The following is a 23,420-nucleotide window of genomic DNA, read 5'->3' on the forward strand; positions in this document are numbered from 1 at the left end:
GAAGACACATTTCAGTTGAAGACAGTCAGTTGTACAACTGACTAGGTATCCCCCTTTCAATATTGTAGTTATTACTGTGAAATATGAATTATAACTAAGAATAAATCAATCAAAATGAGAGGAGGAATGGGGGGGGGGGGACCTGGCCTTTGTACCTTTGTCCACATGGTAATCCTGATAATACACAGAATGCGCGTGTGCGTGTGTGTGTTCAGTTTTAATGCATAATGCATGTGTGTCCTCAGTGATTTCCATCCAATAACGACCCTGGCTGGCATTGGAGAAAGTCCATTTAATCTGCAAGACCATTTCTTCATGTGCTCTAAACAGTGTTTGTTGAGGGTGGGGGTTAGGGTGGGGTTGAGGGGTGGGATTGAGGGGTGGGGGTTAGGGTGGGGTTTAGGGTTGACAGTGGGGGTTTGAGTGGGGGTTAGGGTGGGGTTGAGGGGTGGGGTTGAAGGTGGGTGTGGGGTTGAGGGCTGAGGGTGGGTGTGGGGTTGAGGGTTGACGGTGGGGGTTAGGGTGGGGTTGAGGGGTGGGGTTTAAGGGTGCGGTTAAGGGGTGGGGTTTAAGGGTGCGGTTAAGGGGTGAGATTGCAGGGTGGGGTTGAGGGGTGGGGTTGAGGGTTGACGGTGGGGGTTGAGGGTGGGGTTGAGGGTTGACGGTGGGGGTTTGGGTGGGGTGGTGTTTAAGGGTGCGGTTAAGGGGTGAGATTGCGGGGTGGGGTTGAGGGTGGGGTTGAGGGGTGGGGTTGAGGGGGGTTAAGGGTGGGGTTCAGGGGGTTAAGGGTGGGGTTGAAGGGGTTTAAGGGTGGGGTTGAAGGGGGTTAAGGGTGGGGTTGAAGGGGGGTTAAGGGTGGGGTTGTGAGAGATATGCAGGACAGGTATCACATGTAATTTCCCAGCAGTATGAGAGATCTCCAGTGTCGATCAGTTCTTCCCCAGGTTGGTATTTGGGGCAGATACACACTGAGGGTCTGATACAACAGCCTGGGGAAGAGGGTCATGACCTCTGACTGACCCCAGCCACATCACAAGGACAGAAGGAGGTAGAAAGGTATTCCATCCAATAATGACTCTGGCTGGCATTGGAGAAAGTCAATTTAATCAGCAAGGCTGGACTACTGTACCTCTGTGTATGATGCTATATGCATAGGTGTCTAAACATCCTTTTGGTATGGATCATTATTTGTGGATCCCTGTTGTTATGAATATGTGACTGGGGTCTCTGTTCTCTACCCCACATTGATGTTGTCTCATATGTATCGATTGTATTATATTTCCTGCTCAAATAATTTCTTATTTTAAATTGTTTTAATAAAAATAAATAGTGCTATGCTGTATAAAACTCTGTACTCACATAGAGATGGACAGTGCAGACCCATAGCACTAAGGCACATATGTCAGAGTCAAGGCCCGCGGGCCACATCCGCCCCGGAGAAGGTTTTTATCCCCTGGGATGATCTTGATTTATTATTAGAACCGGCCCGCAGACCGCAGCAAGCCGGCAGCCCGCAGATCTTTTACACGCACCAATACTACATTTCCCACAATGCAACGGTGACGCACCGAGCAGTAGGCTGCTTCATTTCAATATTTATTGGCACAGCAGTTGTCAGCATCACAGTAAAATTAACTTTCAGATACCCATCAAAAATGGCAAAACGGAAGGTGGACACTGAGAACCGGGGTTTCAAACAAGGTGGGAGTCGGAGTATTTGTTCACGGAGGTAGCTGGAAAACCTGTGTGTCTTCTGTGTGGAGAAAGTGTGGCGGTACTGAAAGAGTATAATCTGAGACGACATTATGAAACGAAACACGCGGACAAAAACAAGAATATGGACATGGAACAAAGGCTACAAAAGGCAGAGGAATTAAAACGAGGCCTCAAATCTCGACAGGCTCTGTTCAAAAAGCCAAATCACAAGGCCAGGCTGCTGTCAAGGCCAGTTTTATTTTGGCAGAAGAGATCGCTAAATCAGCCCGGCCATTTACGGAGGGGATTTCATCAAAAACTGCATGATTAAAGTTTGTGACGAAGTTTGCCCAGAAAAAAGGCAACTCTTTTTAAATGTGAGTCTGAGCAGAAACACCATTGCCGAGAGAGTAGACCAGTTGTCCATCAATCTAAAAGAGCAGCTTGTGAAAAAGGGAAAAGATTTCATTGCATATTCCTTGGCTGTGGATGAGAGCACCGACATTTCTGACATTGCCCAGTTGTCAATTTTCATCCGCGGAGTGGACTCCAGCCTAAGCGTGACAGAGGAGTTTTTGGCTTTACGTCCTATGCATGGCACAACTACGGGGCATGATTTGTATGAAGAGGTGTCAAGATGTGTAAATGAGATGGAGCTGCCTTGGGAAAAACTCGTGGGTTTGACAACCGACGGAGCACCTGCGATGTGTGGACACAGGAGCGGACTGGTGGCGAAGATACGGGAAAAGATGCAAGAGGAAAACGCGACAGGTGAGCTGACAGCTTATCATTGTATCATACACCAGGAAGCGTTGTGCGGTAAAGCCTTGAAAATGGAGCATGTAATGAGCATCATCACGCGCACAGTTAACTTTATCAGAGCCAAAGGTTTGAATCACCGCCAGTTCAAGGCATTTCTGACGGAGTTAGAAACGGAGCATGGTGATTTGCGATGGCTAAGCCAGGGAAAGGTGCTTCAAAGATGTTTCGAGCTTCGTGAGGAGATTTGTCTGTTCTTGGACAGCAAAGGGAAAGACACAACACAACTCCGAGACGAAATGTTTCTGTGTGAAATGGCTTTTCTGTGTGACATTACGAGTCATCTGAATGCAATGAACTTGCAGCTGCAGGGTCGGGATCGTGTCATCTCTGATATGTACAGTACAGTGAAGGCATTTAAAACCAAACTGACTCTGTGGGAGACGCAGATGCGGAAAGAAAATTTGAGCCACTTTCCCAGCTGCCAGACCATGAAAGTCTCTCTACCAGTGCGTTCCCACAGTTGGCTGATAAAATAGGTATGCTTGCCGCTGACTTTCGGGCATTTGCTGACTTTGAAGCACAAAAAAGCAGGTTGGAACTGCTCGGTAACCCATTTGCTGTTGACGTGGAAAGCTCACCACCAAACCTCCAAATGGAGTTGATTGACCTCCAATGCAATGATGCACTGAGGGCAAAATATGCGGCAGTGGGTGCTGCGGAGTTCGCCCGTTTCCTCCCCGACACAATGCCCCAGCTGCGCATCCAGGCTGCTCAAACGTTGTCTATGTTTGGCAGCACATACCTGTGTGAACAACTGTTTTCTTTGATGAACTTGAACAAAACATCACACAGAAGTCGACTTACTGCTGAACACCTCCACTCAATTCTGAGGATTTCCTCAGCTCAGAGCCTTACCCCGAACATTGATGAACTTGTGGAAAAGATGGGACACCACCAAGTATCACCCTCAACCTCAAACAAGTGAACATTACTGTGCAATCACATATTTAGAGTTTTACTCAGTTCAAGTTTAAAAGTTAAAGTTTAATATTTGTTTTCACTGCATGTTACTTCTCCTTAAACAAAGTGTTGTTTTTGATTAATAGATTTTTGCACTTTATTTTATTGTATTTCAATCCAATTATATTTTAAAAATATTTCAGTTGAGTGGATGATAGAAAATTGCTATTATTGTTTTTTTTTTCTTTGAAGTAAATTTAGCCCACTTTTGCTAAAATAGAAAATATAGGCTACTGATGGTGCCTTGAATACCGGTTTCTTTCATTTAATGTTCATGTTATGGGGATTTTTATATAAAGGAAATTTGTCTTTTGTGTCTGTTGAAAATTAAAGATTACTGACAGAGCCATAAGAAAATATTGCTTTATTTATCTGATCATATTGGAATATATTTGTTAGGTTTTCAGTAGGTTCAATTAGGTTCACTAGACTATATCGTCATTTAAAAATTTTTCAATGAACATTCGAACCGTCCGGCCCTCGGCTTGTAGCTAAATTTTTTATTTGGCCCTCCGTCCATTTGACTTTGACACCCCTGCACTAAGGTTAGCATGCAGGCTAGGTTCATCTGATCCATAGCACTAAGGTTAGTATGCAGGCTAGGTTCATCTGATCCATAGCACTAAGGCTAGCATGCAGGCTAGGTTCATCTGATCCATAGCACTAAGGTTAGCATGCAGGCTAGGTTCATCTGATCCATAGCACTAAGGTTAGTATGCAGGCTAGGTTCATCTGATCCATAGCACTAAGGTTAGCATGCAGGCTAGGTTCATCTGATCCATAGCACTAAGGTTAGTATACAGGCTAGGTTCATCTGATCCATAGCACTAAGGTTAGCATGCAGGCTAGGTTCATCTGATCCTTGATGGGCTGGTCTCACCTGTGGGTCTTGGGGCAGGTGTAGTACAGTGTGGACTCTCTCACTGTGGTGGTGCCTTGACTCCTCTTCATACACCATGTCCCTCTCTGTCTGGGACAGGGTCAGGAACCTCCGGATGGTACACAGGTTCTCCCACAGAGTACGGTTCTCTGGGCTAGGGTTCTCCTTCCACCGCAGCAACTCACACAGCCAGCCCTGAGATAGGGAGGTGGAGAGAGGGAGGGAGGGAGGGAGGGAGGGGAGAGAGAGACGGAGAAGATTTGATTATCTCTGCTAGAATGGGCCAGTCTGACACCAGCTGTTGTGTGCATCCAGACTCTACCAGCATGCAGTGTTAATAACCTGGTCAGGTCTCCACCTCTCTCATCATCCCTCTCTCCTCTCAGCTGCAGCAGATGGGTGCAGTGAGCCATGACCCCCAGCCCAGCCTAGCCCAGCCAGCCCCGGACCCCCCGACCCCTGAACCTGGGAGACACAGCTTGATCACCACACAACCTGCCACTCTGCCACAAACACACACACGCACGCACGCACGCACACACACACGTAGACACACACACAACAGTGTCACTGCTGTAGATATCCATTCTCACTGAGTGACTCACATGCTGCAGCACCATCTCTTCATGTGCTCTAAACAGTGTGTGTGTGTGTGTGTGTGTGTGTGTGTGTGTGTGTGTGTGTGTGTGTGTGTGTGTGTGTGTGTGTGTGTGTGTGTGTGTGTGTGTGTGTGTGTGTGTGTGTGTGTGTGTGTGTGTGTGTGTGTGTGTGTGTGTATATGGGGGGGGTTGAGAGATATGCAGGACAGGTATCACATGTAATTTCCCAGCAGTATGAGATATCTCCAATGTTGATCAGTTCTTCCCCAGGTTGGTATTTGGCTCAGATACTGACTGACTGTCTGTCTGTCTGTCTGTCTGTCTGTCTGTCTGGTATTGCTTATCTACTGCTGTGGAAGTTAACTGACAGTCTGACACAACAGCCTGAGGAAGAAGGTCATCCCACCCACATCACAGGGACAGGAGGAGGTAGAGAAACTACCCATAACCACCTGACAAGGGCCAGATATGTTTCCATTCCCTTAATGGTTCAGGTTAGGATTTGGAGTTGGGTAATGGGATCCTAGATGTTAAGGGCCACTTCTACCTCAAACAGAGGGACACACTATGGCACAATAGTTGGAAACATTGTAGCAGGATAGGAACAGGCCTCTCACCTGGCTCTTGTTGGCAGCCACCTTGGCGAACAGCGCCTGAGACACCTTGGCCCTCTTCATCTCCTGATGGATCTCATCATAGATACCTGACGTGATGTTGACCAGAGACTCCGGCTTCAGGGGCAGGTCTGGGTTGGGGCCTGGTGGCTTGGGCTGGAGGGGAGGAGGGATAGGGACCAGGGAGAGAGGGTCCACAGAGACCTCTAACCATGAGTTACCAGAGTTTGCCTGCGTGGGTAACACTGCCAACTCCAGTCGACATGTTCGCACACCAAGGACCAAAGGATTTAACTAAGCATGATGGGTAATCTGTTGATGATCAGTTTACGTTTGTTTTTTTTACACACATTATACACAGATATACATGTTTCTGACATGGAGAATGTATACAGATTAAAAGTCATTAAATCAGTCTCTCTCCTCTCCTTTGTACTCTAATCTATGTTTGAATTACACTGTATTTAATCTCATTATGTTCTCTTCGAAGACTTTGAAGTTATCTGTGCAGGTCCAGACTAGTAATCTGGCGTTCCCAAGTATAAACTATGGCATCAAGATAAATATGTACAGACATAATAATGATGATGCCGAACAGAGAGAATGCGTGTTTGCCCTGGTATGGCATCATAGTATGTTATCTGTGATGGTCCTATAAGGCTGTGTGGGGTTGGGAAGTATAACAAAACCAAGTGTCCCTCTCTCTAGCGCACGTTACTATGACAACAGGTTAAAGGCTGTTTCTTTAGTGTAAACATGTGAAGAGAGGTACAGAACTCTTTCTTTAGAGTCAGTACTCAATTACCAAAATATACTGCATGTACCGTAGCTACAACAGGAAGTAGCGATGGTCATGTACTTTGGGACTACTCCATTGATTCCACAGTACCATGCAAGCTAAACAAATCATAGCCAGTATTTAACATAAGTAATTCAGACATTTCTGACCAAAAGGAATTCTGTATGAGGTACATTCTGTGAGCGAGTCAAAAGCGATTGTGGATGAATACACGGCTCACCACAGAGGAGGCTTTGGTCTTGTTTTTCCAGATAGCAGCCCAGGCATCAGGAGTGAGCTGTTCGTCCAGACCTCTCTCCCACACCTTCTGCATGAGGTGGTATGGGACATGGTTAGTGATGGTCGGTCTAAATAGATCCTGTCAAACATTTACAAACGTTACCACTTCTTCAGCCACAACTAAAACGTTTAGATACGTTACCACTTCTTCAGCTACAACTACAACGTTTAGATACGTTACCACTTCTTCAGCTACAACTACAACGTTTAGATACGTTACCACTTCTTCAGTCACAACTACAACGTTTAGACACGTTACCACTTCTTCAGCCACAACTACAACGTTTAGACACGTTACCACTTCTTCAGCCACAACGACAACGTTTAGATACGTTACCACTTCTTCAGCCACAACTACAACGTTTAGATACGTTACCACTTCTTCAGCCACAACGACAACGTTTAGACACGTTACCACTTCTTCAGCCACAACTACAACGTTTAGACACGTTACCACTTCTTCAGCTACAACTACAACGTTTAGATACGTTACCACTTCTTCAGCCACAACGACAACGTTTAGATACGTTACCACTTCTTCAGCCACAACTACAACGTTTAGATACGTTACCACTTCTTCAGCCACAACTACAACGTTTAGACACGTTACCACTTCTTCAGCCACAACGACAACGTTTAGATACGTTACCACTTCTTCAGCCACAACTACAACGTTTAGATACGTTACCACTTCTTCAGTCACAACTACAACGTTTAGATACGTTACCACTTCTTCAGCCACAACGACAACGTTTAGATACGTTACCACTTCTTCAGCCACAACTACAACGTTTAGATACGTTACCACTTCTTCAGCAACAACTACAACGTTTAGACACATTACCACTTCTTCAGCCACAACTACAACGTTTAGATACGTTACCACTTCTTCAGCCACAACTACAACGTTTAGATACGTTACCACTTCTTCAGCCACAACTACAACATACATAGAAACAATCAATGAAAATTATTTTAATGTATTTAAGTGCCTTTACTCAAGCTATGGTTAGATACAGATAGATCAGAGTGTTTAGTACTATCCCCTTTCGATTTTCTAACCTTGACTTGAGAGACCCTCTGGTGTAGAACACAGACACACCACCCCGAATATCACAGACACACCAACAAATACTAACATCACAGACACACCAACCAATACTAACATCACAGACACACCAACCAATACTAACATCACAGACACATCAATACTAACATCACAGACACACCAACCAATACTAACATCACAGACACACCACCCGTAAGATCACAGACACACCAATACTAACATCACAGACACACCAACCAATACTAACATCACAGACACATCAAAACTAACACCACAGACACACCAAACAATACTAACATCACAGACACACCAACCAATACTAACATCACAGACACACCAACCAATACTAACATCACAGACACTCCAACCAATACTAACATCACAGACACACCAATACTAACAGCACAAACACACCAACCAATACTAACATCACAGACACACCAACCAATACTAACATCACAGACACACCAGCCAATACTAACATCACAGACACACCAATACTAACAGCACAAACACACCAACCAATACTAACATCACAGACACACCAACCAATACTAACATCACAGACACATCAATACTAACATCACAGGCACATCAACCAATACTAACATCACAGACACACCAACCAATACTAACATCACATACACATCAATACTAACATCACAGACACACCACCCCTAAGATCACAGACACACCAATACTAAGATCACAGACACACCAACCAATACCAACATCACAGACACACCAATACCAACATCAGACACACAAACCAATACTAACATCACAGACACACCAACACGAACATCACAGACACACCAACCAATACTAACATCACAGACACACCAACACGAACATCACAGACACACCAACCAATACTAACATCAGACACACCAACCAATACTAACATCACAGACACATCAATACCAACATCAGACACACAAACCAATACTAACATCACAGACACACCAACACGAACATCACAGACACACCAACCAATACCAACATCACAGACACACCAACCAATACTAACATCACAGACACACCAACACGAACATCACAGACACACCAACCAATACTAACATCACAGACACACCAACACGAACATCACAGACACACCAACCAATACTAACATCAGACACACCAACCAATACTAACATCACAGACACATCAATACCAACATCAGACACACAAACCAACACTAACATCACAGACACACCAACACGAACATCACAGACACACCAACCAATACTAACATCAGACACACCAACCAATACTAACATCACAGACACACCAACCAATACTAACATCACAGACACATCAACCAATACTAACATCACAGACACACCACCCCTAAGATCACAGACACACCAATACAACATCACATACACACCAATACTAACATCACAGACACACCAACCAATACCAACATCACAGACACACCAATACCAACATCAGACACACAAACCAATACTAACATCACAGACACACCAACACGAACATCACAGACACACCAACCAATACTAACATCAGACAAATCCAACCAATACTAACATCACAGACACATCAATACCAACATCAGACACACAAACCAATACTAACATCACAGACACACCAACACGAACATCACAGACACACCAACCAATACTAACATCACAGACACACCAATACTAACATCACAGACACACCAATACTAACATCACAGACACACCAACCAATACCAACATCACAGACACACCAATACTAACATCACAGACACATCAATACTAACATCACAGACACTCCAACACGAACATCACAGACACACCAACCAATACTAACATCACAGACACTCCAACCAATACTAACATCACAGACACATCAATACTAACATCACAGACACACCAATACTAACATCACAGACACACCAATACTAACATCACAGACACTCCAACCAATACTAACATCACAGACACACCAATACTAACATCACAGACACACCAACCAATACCAACATCACAGACACACCAATACTAACATCACAGACACACCGATACTAACATCACAGACACACCAACATGAACATCACAGACACACCAACCAATACCAACATCACAGACACATTAATAATAACACCACAGACACACCAACCAATACCAACATCACAGACACACCGATACCAACATCACAGACACATCAATACTAACATCACAGACACACCGATACTAACATCACAGACACACCAACCAATACCAATATCACAGACACATCAATACTAACATCACAGACACACCAATACTAACATCACAGACACACCAACCAATACTAACATCACAGACACACCAATACTAACATCACAGACACACCAACCAATAATAACATCACAGACACATCAATACTAACATCACAGACACACCAATACTAACATCACAGACACTCCAACCAATAATAACATCACAGACACTCCAACATGAACATCACAGACACACCAACCAATACTAACATCACAGACACATCAATACTAACATCACAGACACATCAATACCAACATCAGACACACAAACCAATACTAACATCACAGGCACACCAACACGAACATCACAGACACACCGACCAATACTAACATCACAGACACACCAACACGAACATCACAGACACACCAACCAATACTAACATCAGACACACCAACCAATACTAACATCACAGACACATCAATACCAACATCAGACACACAAACCAATACTAACATCACAGACACACCAACCAATACCAACATCACAGACACACCAACACGAACATCACAGACACACCAACCAATACTAACATCACAGACACACCAATACTAACATCACAGACACACCAACCAATACTAACATCACAGACACACCAATACTAACATCACAGACACACCAATACTAACATCACAGACACACCAACATGAACATCACAGACACACCAACCAATACCAACATCACAGACACATCAATACTAACATCACAGACACACCAATACTAACATCACAGACACACCAACCAATACTAACATCACAGACACACCAATACTAACATCACAGACACACCAACCAATACTAACATCACAGACACACCAACACGAACATCACAGACACACCAACCAATACCAACATCACAGACACACCAACACGAACATCACAGACACACCAACCAATACCAACATCACAAACACACCAACACGAACAACACAGACACACCAACCAATACTAACATCACAGACACACCAACACGAACATCACAGACACACCAACCAATACTAACATCACAGACACATCAATACCAACATCAGACACACAAACCAACACTAACATCACAGACACACCAACACGAACATCACAGACACACCAACCAATACTAACATCAGACACACCAACCAATACTAACATCACAGACACACCAACCAATACTAACATCACAGACACATCAACCAATACTAACATCACAGACACACCACCCCTAAGATCACAGACACACCAATACAACATCACATACACACCAATACTAACATCACAGACACACCAACCAATACCAACATCACAGACACACCAATACCAACATCAGACACACAAACCAATACTAACATCACAGACACACCAACACGAACATCACAGACACACCAACCAATACTAACATCAGACAAATCCAACCAATACTAACATCACAGACACATCAATACCAACATCAGACACACAAACCAATACTAACATCACAGACACACCAACACGAACATCACAGACACACCAACCAATACTAACATCACAGACACACCAATACTAACATCACAGACACACCAATACTAACATCACAGACACACCAACCAATACCAACATCACAGACACACCAATACTAACATCACAGACACATCAATACTAACATCACAGACACTCCAACACGAACATCACAGACACACCAACCAATACTAACATCACAGACACTCCAACCAATACTAACATCACAGACACATCAATACTAACATCACAGACACACCAATACTAACATCACAGACACACCAATACTAACATCACAGACACTCCAACCAATACTAACATCACAGACACACCAATACTAACATCACAGACACACCAACCAATACCAACATCACAGACACACCAATACTAACATCACAGACACACCGATACTAACATCACAGACACACCAACATGAACATCACAGACACACCAACCAATACCAACATCACAGACACATTAATAATAACACCACAGACACACCAACCAATACCAACATCACAGACACACCGATACCAACATCACAGACACATCAATACTAACATCACAGACACACCGATACTAACATCACAGACACACCAACCAATACCAATATCACAGACACATCAATACTAACATCACAGACACACCAATACTAACATCACAGACACACCAACCAATACTAACATCACAGACACACCAATACTAACATCACAGACACACCAACCAATAATAACATCACAGACACATCAATACTAACATCACAGACACACCAATACTAACATCACAGACACTCCAACCAATAATAACATCACAGACACTCCAACATGAACATCACAGACACACCAACCAATACTAACATCACAGACACATCAATACTAACATCACAGACACATCAATACCAACATCAGACACACAAACCAATACTAACATCACAGGCACACCAACACGAACATCACAGACACACCGACCAATACTAACATCACAGACACACCAACACGAACATCACAGACACACCAACCAATACTAACATCAGACACACCAACCAATACTAACATCACAGACACATCAATACCAACATCAGACACACAAACCAATACTAACATCACAGACACACCAACCAATACCAACATCACAGACACACCAACACGAACATCACAGACACACCAACCAATACTAACATCACAGACACACCAATACTAACATCACAGACACACCAACCAATACTAACATCACAGACACACCAATACTAACATCACAGACACACCAATACTAACATCACAGACACACCAACATGAACATCACAGACACACCAACCAATACCAACATCACAGACACATCAATACTAACATCACAGACACACCAATACTAACATCACAGACACACCAACCAATACTAACATCACAGACACACCAATACTAACATCACAGACACACCAACCAATACTAACATCACAGACACACCAACACGAACATCACAGACACACCAACCAATACCAACATCACAGACACACCAACACGAACATCACAGACACACCAACCAATACCAACATCACAGACACACCAACACGAACATCACAGACACACCAACCAATACTAACATCACAGACACACCAACACGAACATCACAGACACACCAACCAATACTAACATCACAGACACACCAACCAATACTAACATCACAGACACACCAACCAATACTAACACCACAGACACACCAATACTAACATCACAGACACTCCAACACGAACATCACAGACACACCAACCAATACCAACATCACAGACACACCAATACTAACATCACAGACACTCCAACCAATAATAACATCACAGACACTCCAACATGAACATCACAGACACACCAACCAATACCAACATCACATACACATCAATACTAACATCACAGACACACCGATACTAACATCACAGACACACCAACATGAACATCACAGACACACCAACCAATACCAACATCACAGACACATCAATACTAACATCACAGACACACCAATACTAACATCACAGACACACCAACCAATACTAACATCACAGACACACCAATACTAACATCACAGACACACCAACCAATAATAACATCACAGACACATCAATACTAACATCACAGACACACCAATACTAACATCACAGACACACCGATACTAACATCACAGAAACACCAACCAATACCAATATCACAGACACATCAATACTAACATCACAGACACACCAATACTAACATCACAGACACACCAACCAATACTAACATCACAGACACACCAATACTAACATCACAGACACACCAACCAATAATAACATCACAGACACATCAATACTAACATCACAGACACACCAATACTAACATCACAGACACACCAACCAATACTAACATCACAGACACACCAATACTAACATCACAGACACACCAACCAATAATAACATCACAGACACATCAATACTAACATCACAGACACACCAATACTAACATCACAGACACACCAATACTAACATCACAGACACACCAACCAATACTAACATCACAGACACACCAATACTAACATCACAGACACACCAACCAATAATAACATCACAGACACATCAATACTAACATCACAGACACATCAATAATAACATCACAGACACACCAACCAATACTAACATCACAGACACATCAATACTAACATCACAGACACACCAATACTAACATCACAGACACACCAACCAATACTAACATCACAGACACACCAACCAATACTAACATCACAGACACACAAACCAATAATAACATCACAGACACACCAACCAATACTAACACCACAGACACACCAACTAACACTAACATCACAGACACACCAACCAATACTAACAGCACAGACACACCAACCAATACTAACATCATAGACACACCAACCAATACTAACATCACAGACACACCAACCAATACTAACACCACAGACACACCAATACTAACATCACAGACACTCCAACACGAACATCACAGACACACCAACCAATACTAACATCACAGACACACCAACCAATACTAACATCACAGACACACCAACCAATACTAACATCACAGACACACCAACCAATACTAACATCACAGACACACCAACCAATACTAACATCACAGACACACCAACCAATACTAACATCACAGACACACCAACCAATACTAACATCACAGACAAACCAACCAATACTAACATCACAGACACACCAACCAATACTAACACCACAGACACACCAATACTAACATCACAGACACTCCAACACGAACATCACAGACACACCAACCAATACCAACATCACAGACACACCGATACTAACATCAAATACACATCAATACCAACATCACAGACACACCAACCAATACCAACATCACAGACACACCAATACTAACATCACAGACACTCCAACCAATAATAACATCACAGACACTCCAACATGAACATCACAGACACACCAACCAATACCAACATCACAGACACATCAATACTAACATCACAGACACACCGATACTAACATCACAGACACACCAACATGAACATCACAGACACACCAACCAATACCAACATCACAGACACGTCAATAATAACACCACAGACACACCAATACTAACATCACAGACACACCGATACTAACATCACAGACACACCAACCAATACCAATATCACAGACACATCAATACTAACATCACAGACACACCAATACTAACATCACAGACACACCAACCAATACTAACATCACAGACACACCAATACTAACATCACAGACACACCAACCAATAATAACATCACAGATACATCAATACTAACATCACAGACACACCAATACTAACATCACAGACACACCGATACTAACATCACAGACACACCAACCAATACCAATATCACAGACACATCAATACTAACATCACAGACACACCAATACTAACATCACAGACACACCAACCAATACTAACATCACAGACACACCAATACTAACATCACAGACACACCAACCAATAATAACATCACAGACACATCAATACTAACATCACAGACACACCAATACTAACATCACAGACACACCAACCAATACTAACATCACAGACACACCAATACTAACATCACAGACACACCAACCAATAATAACATCACAGACACATCAATACTAACATCACAGACACACCAATACTAACATCACAGACACACCAATACTAACATCACAGACACACCAACCAATACTAACATCACAGACACACCAATACTAACATCACAGACACACCAACCAATAATAACATCACAGACACATCAATACTAACATCACAGACACACCAACCAATACTAACATCACAGACACACCAACCAATACTAACACCACAGACACACCAATACTAACATCACAGACACTCCAACACGAACATCACAGACACACCAACCAATACCAACATCACAGACACACCAATACTAACATCACAGACACTCCAACCAATAATAACATCACAGACACTCCAACATGAACATCACAGACACACCAACCAATACCAACATCACATACACATCAATACTAACATCACAGACACACCGATACTAACATCACAGACACACCAACATGAACATCACAGACACACCAACCAATACCAACATCACAGACACATCAATACTAACATCACAGACACACCAATACTAACATCACAGACACACCAACCAATACTAACATCACAGACACACCAATACTAACATCACAGACACACCAACCAATAATAACATCACAGACACATCAATACTAACATCACAGACACACCAATACTAACATCACAGACACACCGATACTAACATCACAGAAACACCAACCAATACCAATATCACAGACACATCAATACTAACATCACAGACACACCAATACTAACATCACAGACACACCAACCAATACTAACATCACAGACACACCAATACTAACATCACAGACACACCAACCAATAATAACATCACAGACACATCAATACTAACATCACAGACACACCAATACTAACATCACAGACACACCAACCAATACTAACATCACAGACACACCAATACTAACATCACAGACACACCAACCAATAATAACATCACAGACACATCAATACTAACATCACAGACACACCAATACTAACATCACAGACACACCAATACTAACATCACAGACACACCAACCAATACTAACATCACAGACACACCAATACTAACATCACAGACACACCAACCAATAATAACATCACAGACACATCAATACTAACATCACAGACACATCAATAATAACATCACAGACACACCAACCAATACTAACATCACAGACACATCAATACTAACATCACAGACACACCAATACTAACATCACAGACACACCAACCAATACTAACATCACAGACACACCAACCAATACTAACATCACAGACACACAAACCAATAATAACATCACAGACACACCAACCAATACTAACACCACAGACACACCAACTAACACTAACATCACAGACACACCAACCAATACTAACAGCACAGACACACCAACCAATACTAACATCATAGACACACCAACCAATACTAACATCACAGACACACCAACCAATACTAACACCACAGACACACCAATACTAACATCACAGACACTCCAACACGAACATCACAGACACACCAACCAATACTAACATCACAGACACACCAACCAATACTAACATCACAGACACACCAACCAATACTAACATCACAGACACACCAACCAATACTAACATCACAGACACACCAACCAATACTAACATCACAGACACACCAACCAATACTAACATCACAGACACACCAACCAATACTAACATCACAGACAAACCAACCAATACTAACATCACAGACACACCAACCAATACTAACACCACAGACACACCAATACTAACATCACAGACACTCCAACACGAACATCACAGACACACCAACCAATACCAACATCACAGACACACCGATACTAACATCAAATACACATCAATACCAACATCACAGACACACCAACCAATACCAACATCACAGACACACCAATACTAACATCACAGACACTCCAACCAATAATAACATCACAGACACTCCAACATGAACATCACAGACACACCAACCAATACCAACATCACAGACACATCAATACTAACATCACAGACACACCGATACTAACATCACAGACACACCAACATGAACATCACAGACACACCAACCAATACCAACATCACAGACACGTCAATAATAACACCACAGACACACCAATACTAACATCACAGACACACCGATACTAACATCACAGACACACCAACCAATACCAATATCACAGACACATCAATACTAACATCACAGACACACCAATACTAACATCACAGACACACCAACCAATACTAACATCACAGACACACCAATACTAACATCACAGACACACCAACCAATAATAACATCACAGATACATCAATACTAACATCACAGACACACCAATACTAACATCACAGACACACCGATACTAACATCACAGACACACCAACCAATACCAATATCACAGACACATCAATACTAACATCACAGACACACCAATACTAACATCACAGACACACCAACCAATACTAACATCACAGACACACCAATACTAACATCACAGACACACCAACCAATAATAACATCACAGACACATCAATACTAACATCACAGACACACCAATACTAACATCACAGACACACCAACCAATACTAACATCACAGACACACCAATACTAACATCACAGACACACCAACCAATAATAACATCACAGACACATCAATACTAACATCACAGACACACCAATACTAACATCACAGACACACCAATACTAACATCACAGACACACCAACCAATACTAACATCACAGACACACCAATACTAACATCACAGACACACCAACCAATAATAACATCACAGACACATCAATACTAACATCACAGACACATCAATAATAACATCACAGACACACCAACCAATACTAACATCACAGACACATCAATACTAACATCACAGACACACCAATACTAACATCACAGACACACCAACCAATACTAACATCACAGACACACCAACCAATACTAACATCACAGACACACAAACCAATAATAACATCACAGACACACCAACCAATACTAACACCACAGACACACCAACTAACACTAACATCACAGACACACCAACCAATACTAACAGCACAGACACACCAACCAATACTAACATCATAGACACACCAACCAATACTAACATCACAGACACACCAACCAATACTAACACCACAGACACACCAATACTAACATCACAGACACTCCAACACGAACATCACAGACACACCAACCAATACTAACATCACAGACACACCAACCAATACTAACATCACAGACACACCAACCAATACTAACATCACAGACACACCAACCAATACTAACATCACAGACACACCAACCAATACTAACATCACAGACACACCAACCAATACTAACATCACAGACACACCAACCAATACTAACATCACAGACAAACCAACCAATACTAACATCACAGACACACCAACCAATACTAACACCACAGACACACCAATACTAACATCACAGACACTCCAACACGAACATCACAGACACACCAACCAATACCAACATCACAGACACACCAATACTAACATCACAGACACTCCAACCAATAATAACATCACAGACACTCCAACATGAACATCACAGACACACCAACCAATACCAACATCACAGACACACCAACCAATACCAACATCACAGACACATCAATACTAACATCACAGACACACCAACCAATACTAACATCACAGACACACCAACACGAACATCACAGACACACCAACCAATACCAACATCACAGACACACCAACACGAACATCACAGACACACCAACCAATACCAACATCACAGACACACCAACACGAACATCACAGACACACCAACCAATACTAACATCACAGACACACCAACACGAACATCACAGACACACCAACCAATACTAACATCACAGACACACCAACCAATACTAACATCACAGACACACCAACCAATACTAACACCACAGACACACCAATACTAACATCACAGACACTCCAACACGAACATCACAGACACACCAACCAATACCAACATCACAGACACACCAATACTAACATCACAGACACTCCAACCAATAATAACATCACAGACACTCCAACATGAACATCACAGACACACCAACCAATACCAACATCACATACACATCAATACTAACATCACAGACACACCGATACTAACATCACAGACACACCAACATGAACATCACAGACACACCAACCAATACCAACATCACAGACACATCAATACTAACATCACAGACACACCAATACTAACATCACAGACACACCAACCAATACTAACATCACAGACACACCAATACTAACATCACAGACACACCAACCAATAATAACATCACAGACACATCAATACTAACATCACAGACACACCAATACTAACATCACAGACACACCGATACTAACATCACAGAAACACCAACCAATACCAATATCACAGACACATCAATACTAACATCACAGACACACCAATACTAACATCACAGACACACCAACCAATACTAACATCACAGACACACCAATACTAACATCACAGACACACCAACCAATAATAACATCACAGACACATCAATACTAACATCACAGACACACACCAATACTAACATCACAGACACACCAACCAATACTAACATCACAGACACACCAATACTAACATCACAGACACACCAACCAATAATAACATCACAGACACATCAATACTAACATCACAGACACACCAATACTAACATCACAGACACACCAATACTAACATCACAGACACACCAACCAATACTAACATCACAGACACACCAATACTAACATCACAGACACACCAACCAATAATAACATCACAGACACATCAATACTAACATCACAGACACATCAATAATAACATCACAGACACACCAACCAATACTAACATCACAGACACATCAATACTAACATCACAGACACACCAATACTAACATCACAGACACACCAACCAATACTAACATCACAGACACACCAACCAATACTAACATCACAGACACACAAACCAATAATAACATCACAGACACACCAACCAATACTAACACCACAGACACACCAACTAACACTAACATCACAGACACACCAACCAATACTAACAGCACAGACACACCAACCAATACTAACATCATAGACACACCAACCAATACTAACATCACAGACACACCAACCAATACTAACACCACAGACACACCAATACTAACATCACAGACACTCCAACACGAACATCACAGACACACCAACCAATACTAACATCACAGACACACCAACCAATACTAACATCACAGACACACCAACCAATACTAACATCACAGACACACCAACCAATACTAACATCACAGACACACCAACCAATACTAACATCACAGACACACCAACCAATACTAACATCACAGACACACCAACCAATACTAACATCACAGACAAACCAACCAATACTAACATCACAGACACACCAACCAATACTAACACCACAGACACACCAATACTAACATCACAGACACTCCAACACGAACATCACAGACACACCAACCAATACCAACATCACAGACACACCGATACTAACATCAAATACACATCAATACCAACATCACAGACACACCAACCAATACCAACATCACAGACACACCAATACTAACATCACAGACACTCCAACCAATAATAACATCACAGACACTCCAACATGAACATCACAGACACACCAACCAATACCAACATCACAGACACATCAATACTAACATCACAGACACACCGATACTAACATCACAGACACACCAACATGAACATCACAGACACACCAACCAATACCAACATCACAGACACGTCAATAATAACACCACAGACACACCAATACTAACATCACAGACACACCGATACTAACATCACAGACACACCAACCAATACCAATATCACAGACACATCAATACTAACATCACAGACACACCAATACTAACATCACAGACACACCAACCAATACTAACATCACAGACACACCAATACTAACATCACAGACACACCAACCAATAATAACATCACAGATACATCAATACTAACATCACAGACACACCAATACTAACATCACAGACACACCGATACTAACATCACAGACACACCAACCAATACCAATATCACAGACACATCAATACTAACATCACAGACACACCAATACTAACATCACAGACACACCAACCAATACTAACATCACAGACACACCAATACTAACATCACAGACACACCAACCAATAATAACATCACAGACACATCAATACTAACATCACAGACACACCAATACTAACATCACAGACACACCAACCAATACTAACATCACAGACACACCAATACTAACATCACAGACACACCAACCAATAATAACATCACAGACACATCAATACTAACATCACAGACACACCAATACTAACATCACAGACACACCAATACTAACATCACAGACACACCAACCAATACTAACATCACAGACACACCAATACTAACATCACAGACACACCAACCAATAATAACATCACAGACACATCAATACTAACATCACAGACACATCAATAATAACATCACAGACACACCAACCAATACTAACATCACAGACACATCAATACTAACATCACAGACACACCAATACTAACATCACAGACACACCAACCAATACTAACATCACAGACACACCAACCAATACTAACATCACAGACACACAAACCAATAATAACATCACAGACACACCAACCAATACTAACACCACAGACACACCAACTAACACTAACATCACAGACACACCAACCAATACTAACAGCACAGACACACCAACCAATACTAACATCATAGACACACCAACCAATACTAACATCACAGACACACCAACCAATACTAACACCACAGACACACCAATACTAACATCACAGACACTCCAACACGAACATCACAGACACACCAACCAATACTAACATCACAGACACACCAACCAATACTAACATCACAGACACACCAACCAATACTAACATCACAGACACACCAACCAATACTAACATCACAGACACACCAACCAATACTAACATCACAGACACACCAACCAATACTAACATCACAGACACACCAACCAATACTAACATCACAGACAAACCAACCAATACTAACATCACAGACACACCAACCAATACTAACACCACAGACACACCAATACTAACATCACAGACACTCCAACACGAACATCACAGACACACCAACCAATACCAACATCACAGACACACCAATACTAACATCACAGACACTCCAACCAATAATAACATCACAGACACTCCAACATGAACATCACAGACACACCAACCAATACCAACATCACAGACACACCAACCAATACCAACATCACAGACACATCAATACTAACATCACAGACACACCGATACTAACATCACAGACACACCAACATGAACATCACAGACACACCAACCAATACCAACATCACAGACACGTCAATAATAACACCACAGACACACCAATACTAACATCACAGACACACCGATACTAACATCACAGACACACCAACCAATACCAATATCACAGACACATCAATACTAACATCACAGACACACCAATACTAACATCACAGACACACCAACCAATACTAACATCACAGACACACCAATACTAACATCACAGACACACCAACCAATAATAACATCACAGATACATCAATACTAACATCACAGACACACCAATACTAACATCACAGACACACCGATACTAACATCACAGACACACCAACCAATACCAATATCACAGACACATCAATACTAACATCACAG

The 23,420-nt window shown here is 42.1% G+C and overlaps 1 protein-coding gene across 2 annotated transcripts in view; it reads right to left on the bottom strand.

Annotated features, from left to right (window-relative positions):
• The window catches only part of LOC118386428 (DNA-binding protein SATB2-like), a 114,495-nt gene that overhangs the window by 10,127 nt on the left and 80,948 nt on the right, over positions 1-23,420 (bottom strand). For both annotated transcript variants that reach the window (XM_052522869.1, XM_052522870.1), the window contains 3 exons: positions 6,590-6,676; positions 5,574-5,726; positions 4,358-4,552 (listed from right to left, as the gene is read on the bottom strand). In XM_052522869.1, the coding sequence (XP_052378829.1) occupies positions 4,358-4,552; positions 5,574-5,726; positions 6,590-6,676 (435 nt within the window). The remainder of the gene's footprint in view (positions 1-4,357; positions 4,553-5,573; positions 5,727-6,589; positions 6,677-23,420) is intronic.

This window comes from Oncorhynchus keta, chromosome 7 (assembly GCF_023373465.1).
Source record: "Oncorhynchus keta strain PuntledgeMale-10-30-2019 chromosome 7, Oket_V2, whole genome shotgun sequence".
In the NCBI taxonomy this organism is placed as follows: Eukaryota; Metazoa; Chordata; class Actinopteri; order Salmoniformes; family Salmonidae; genus Oncorhynchus; species Oncorhynchus keta.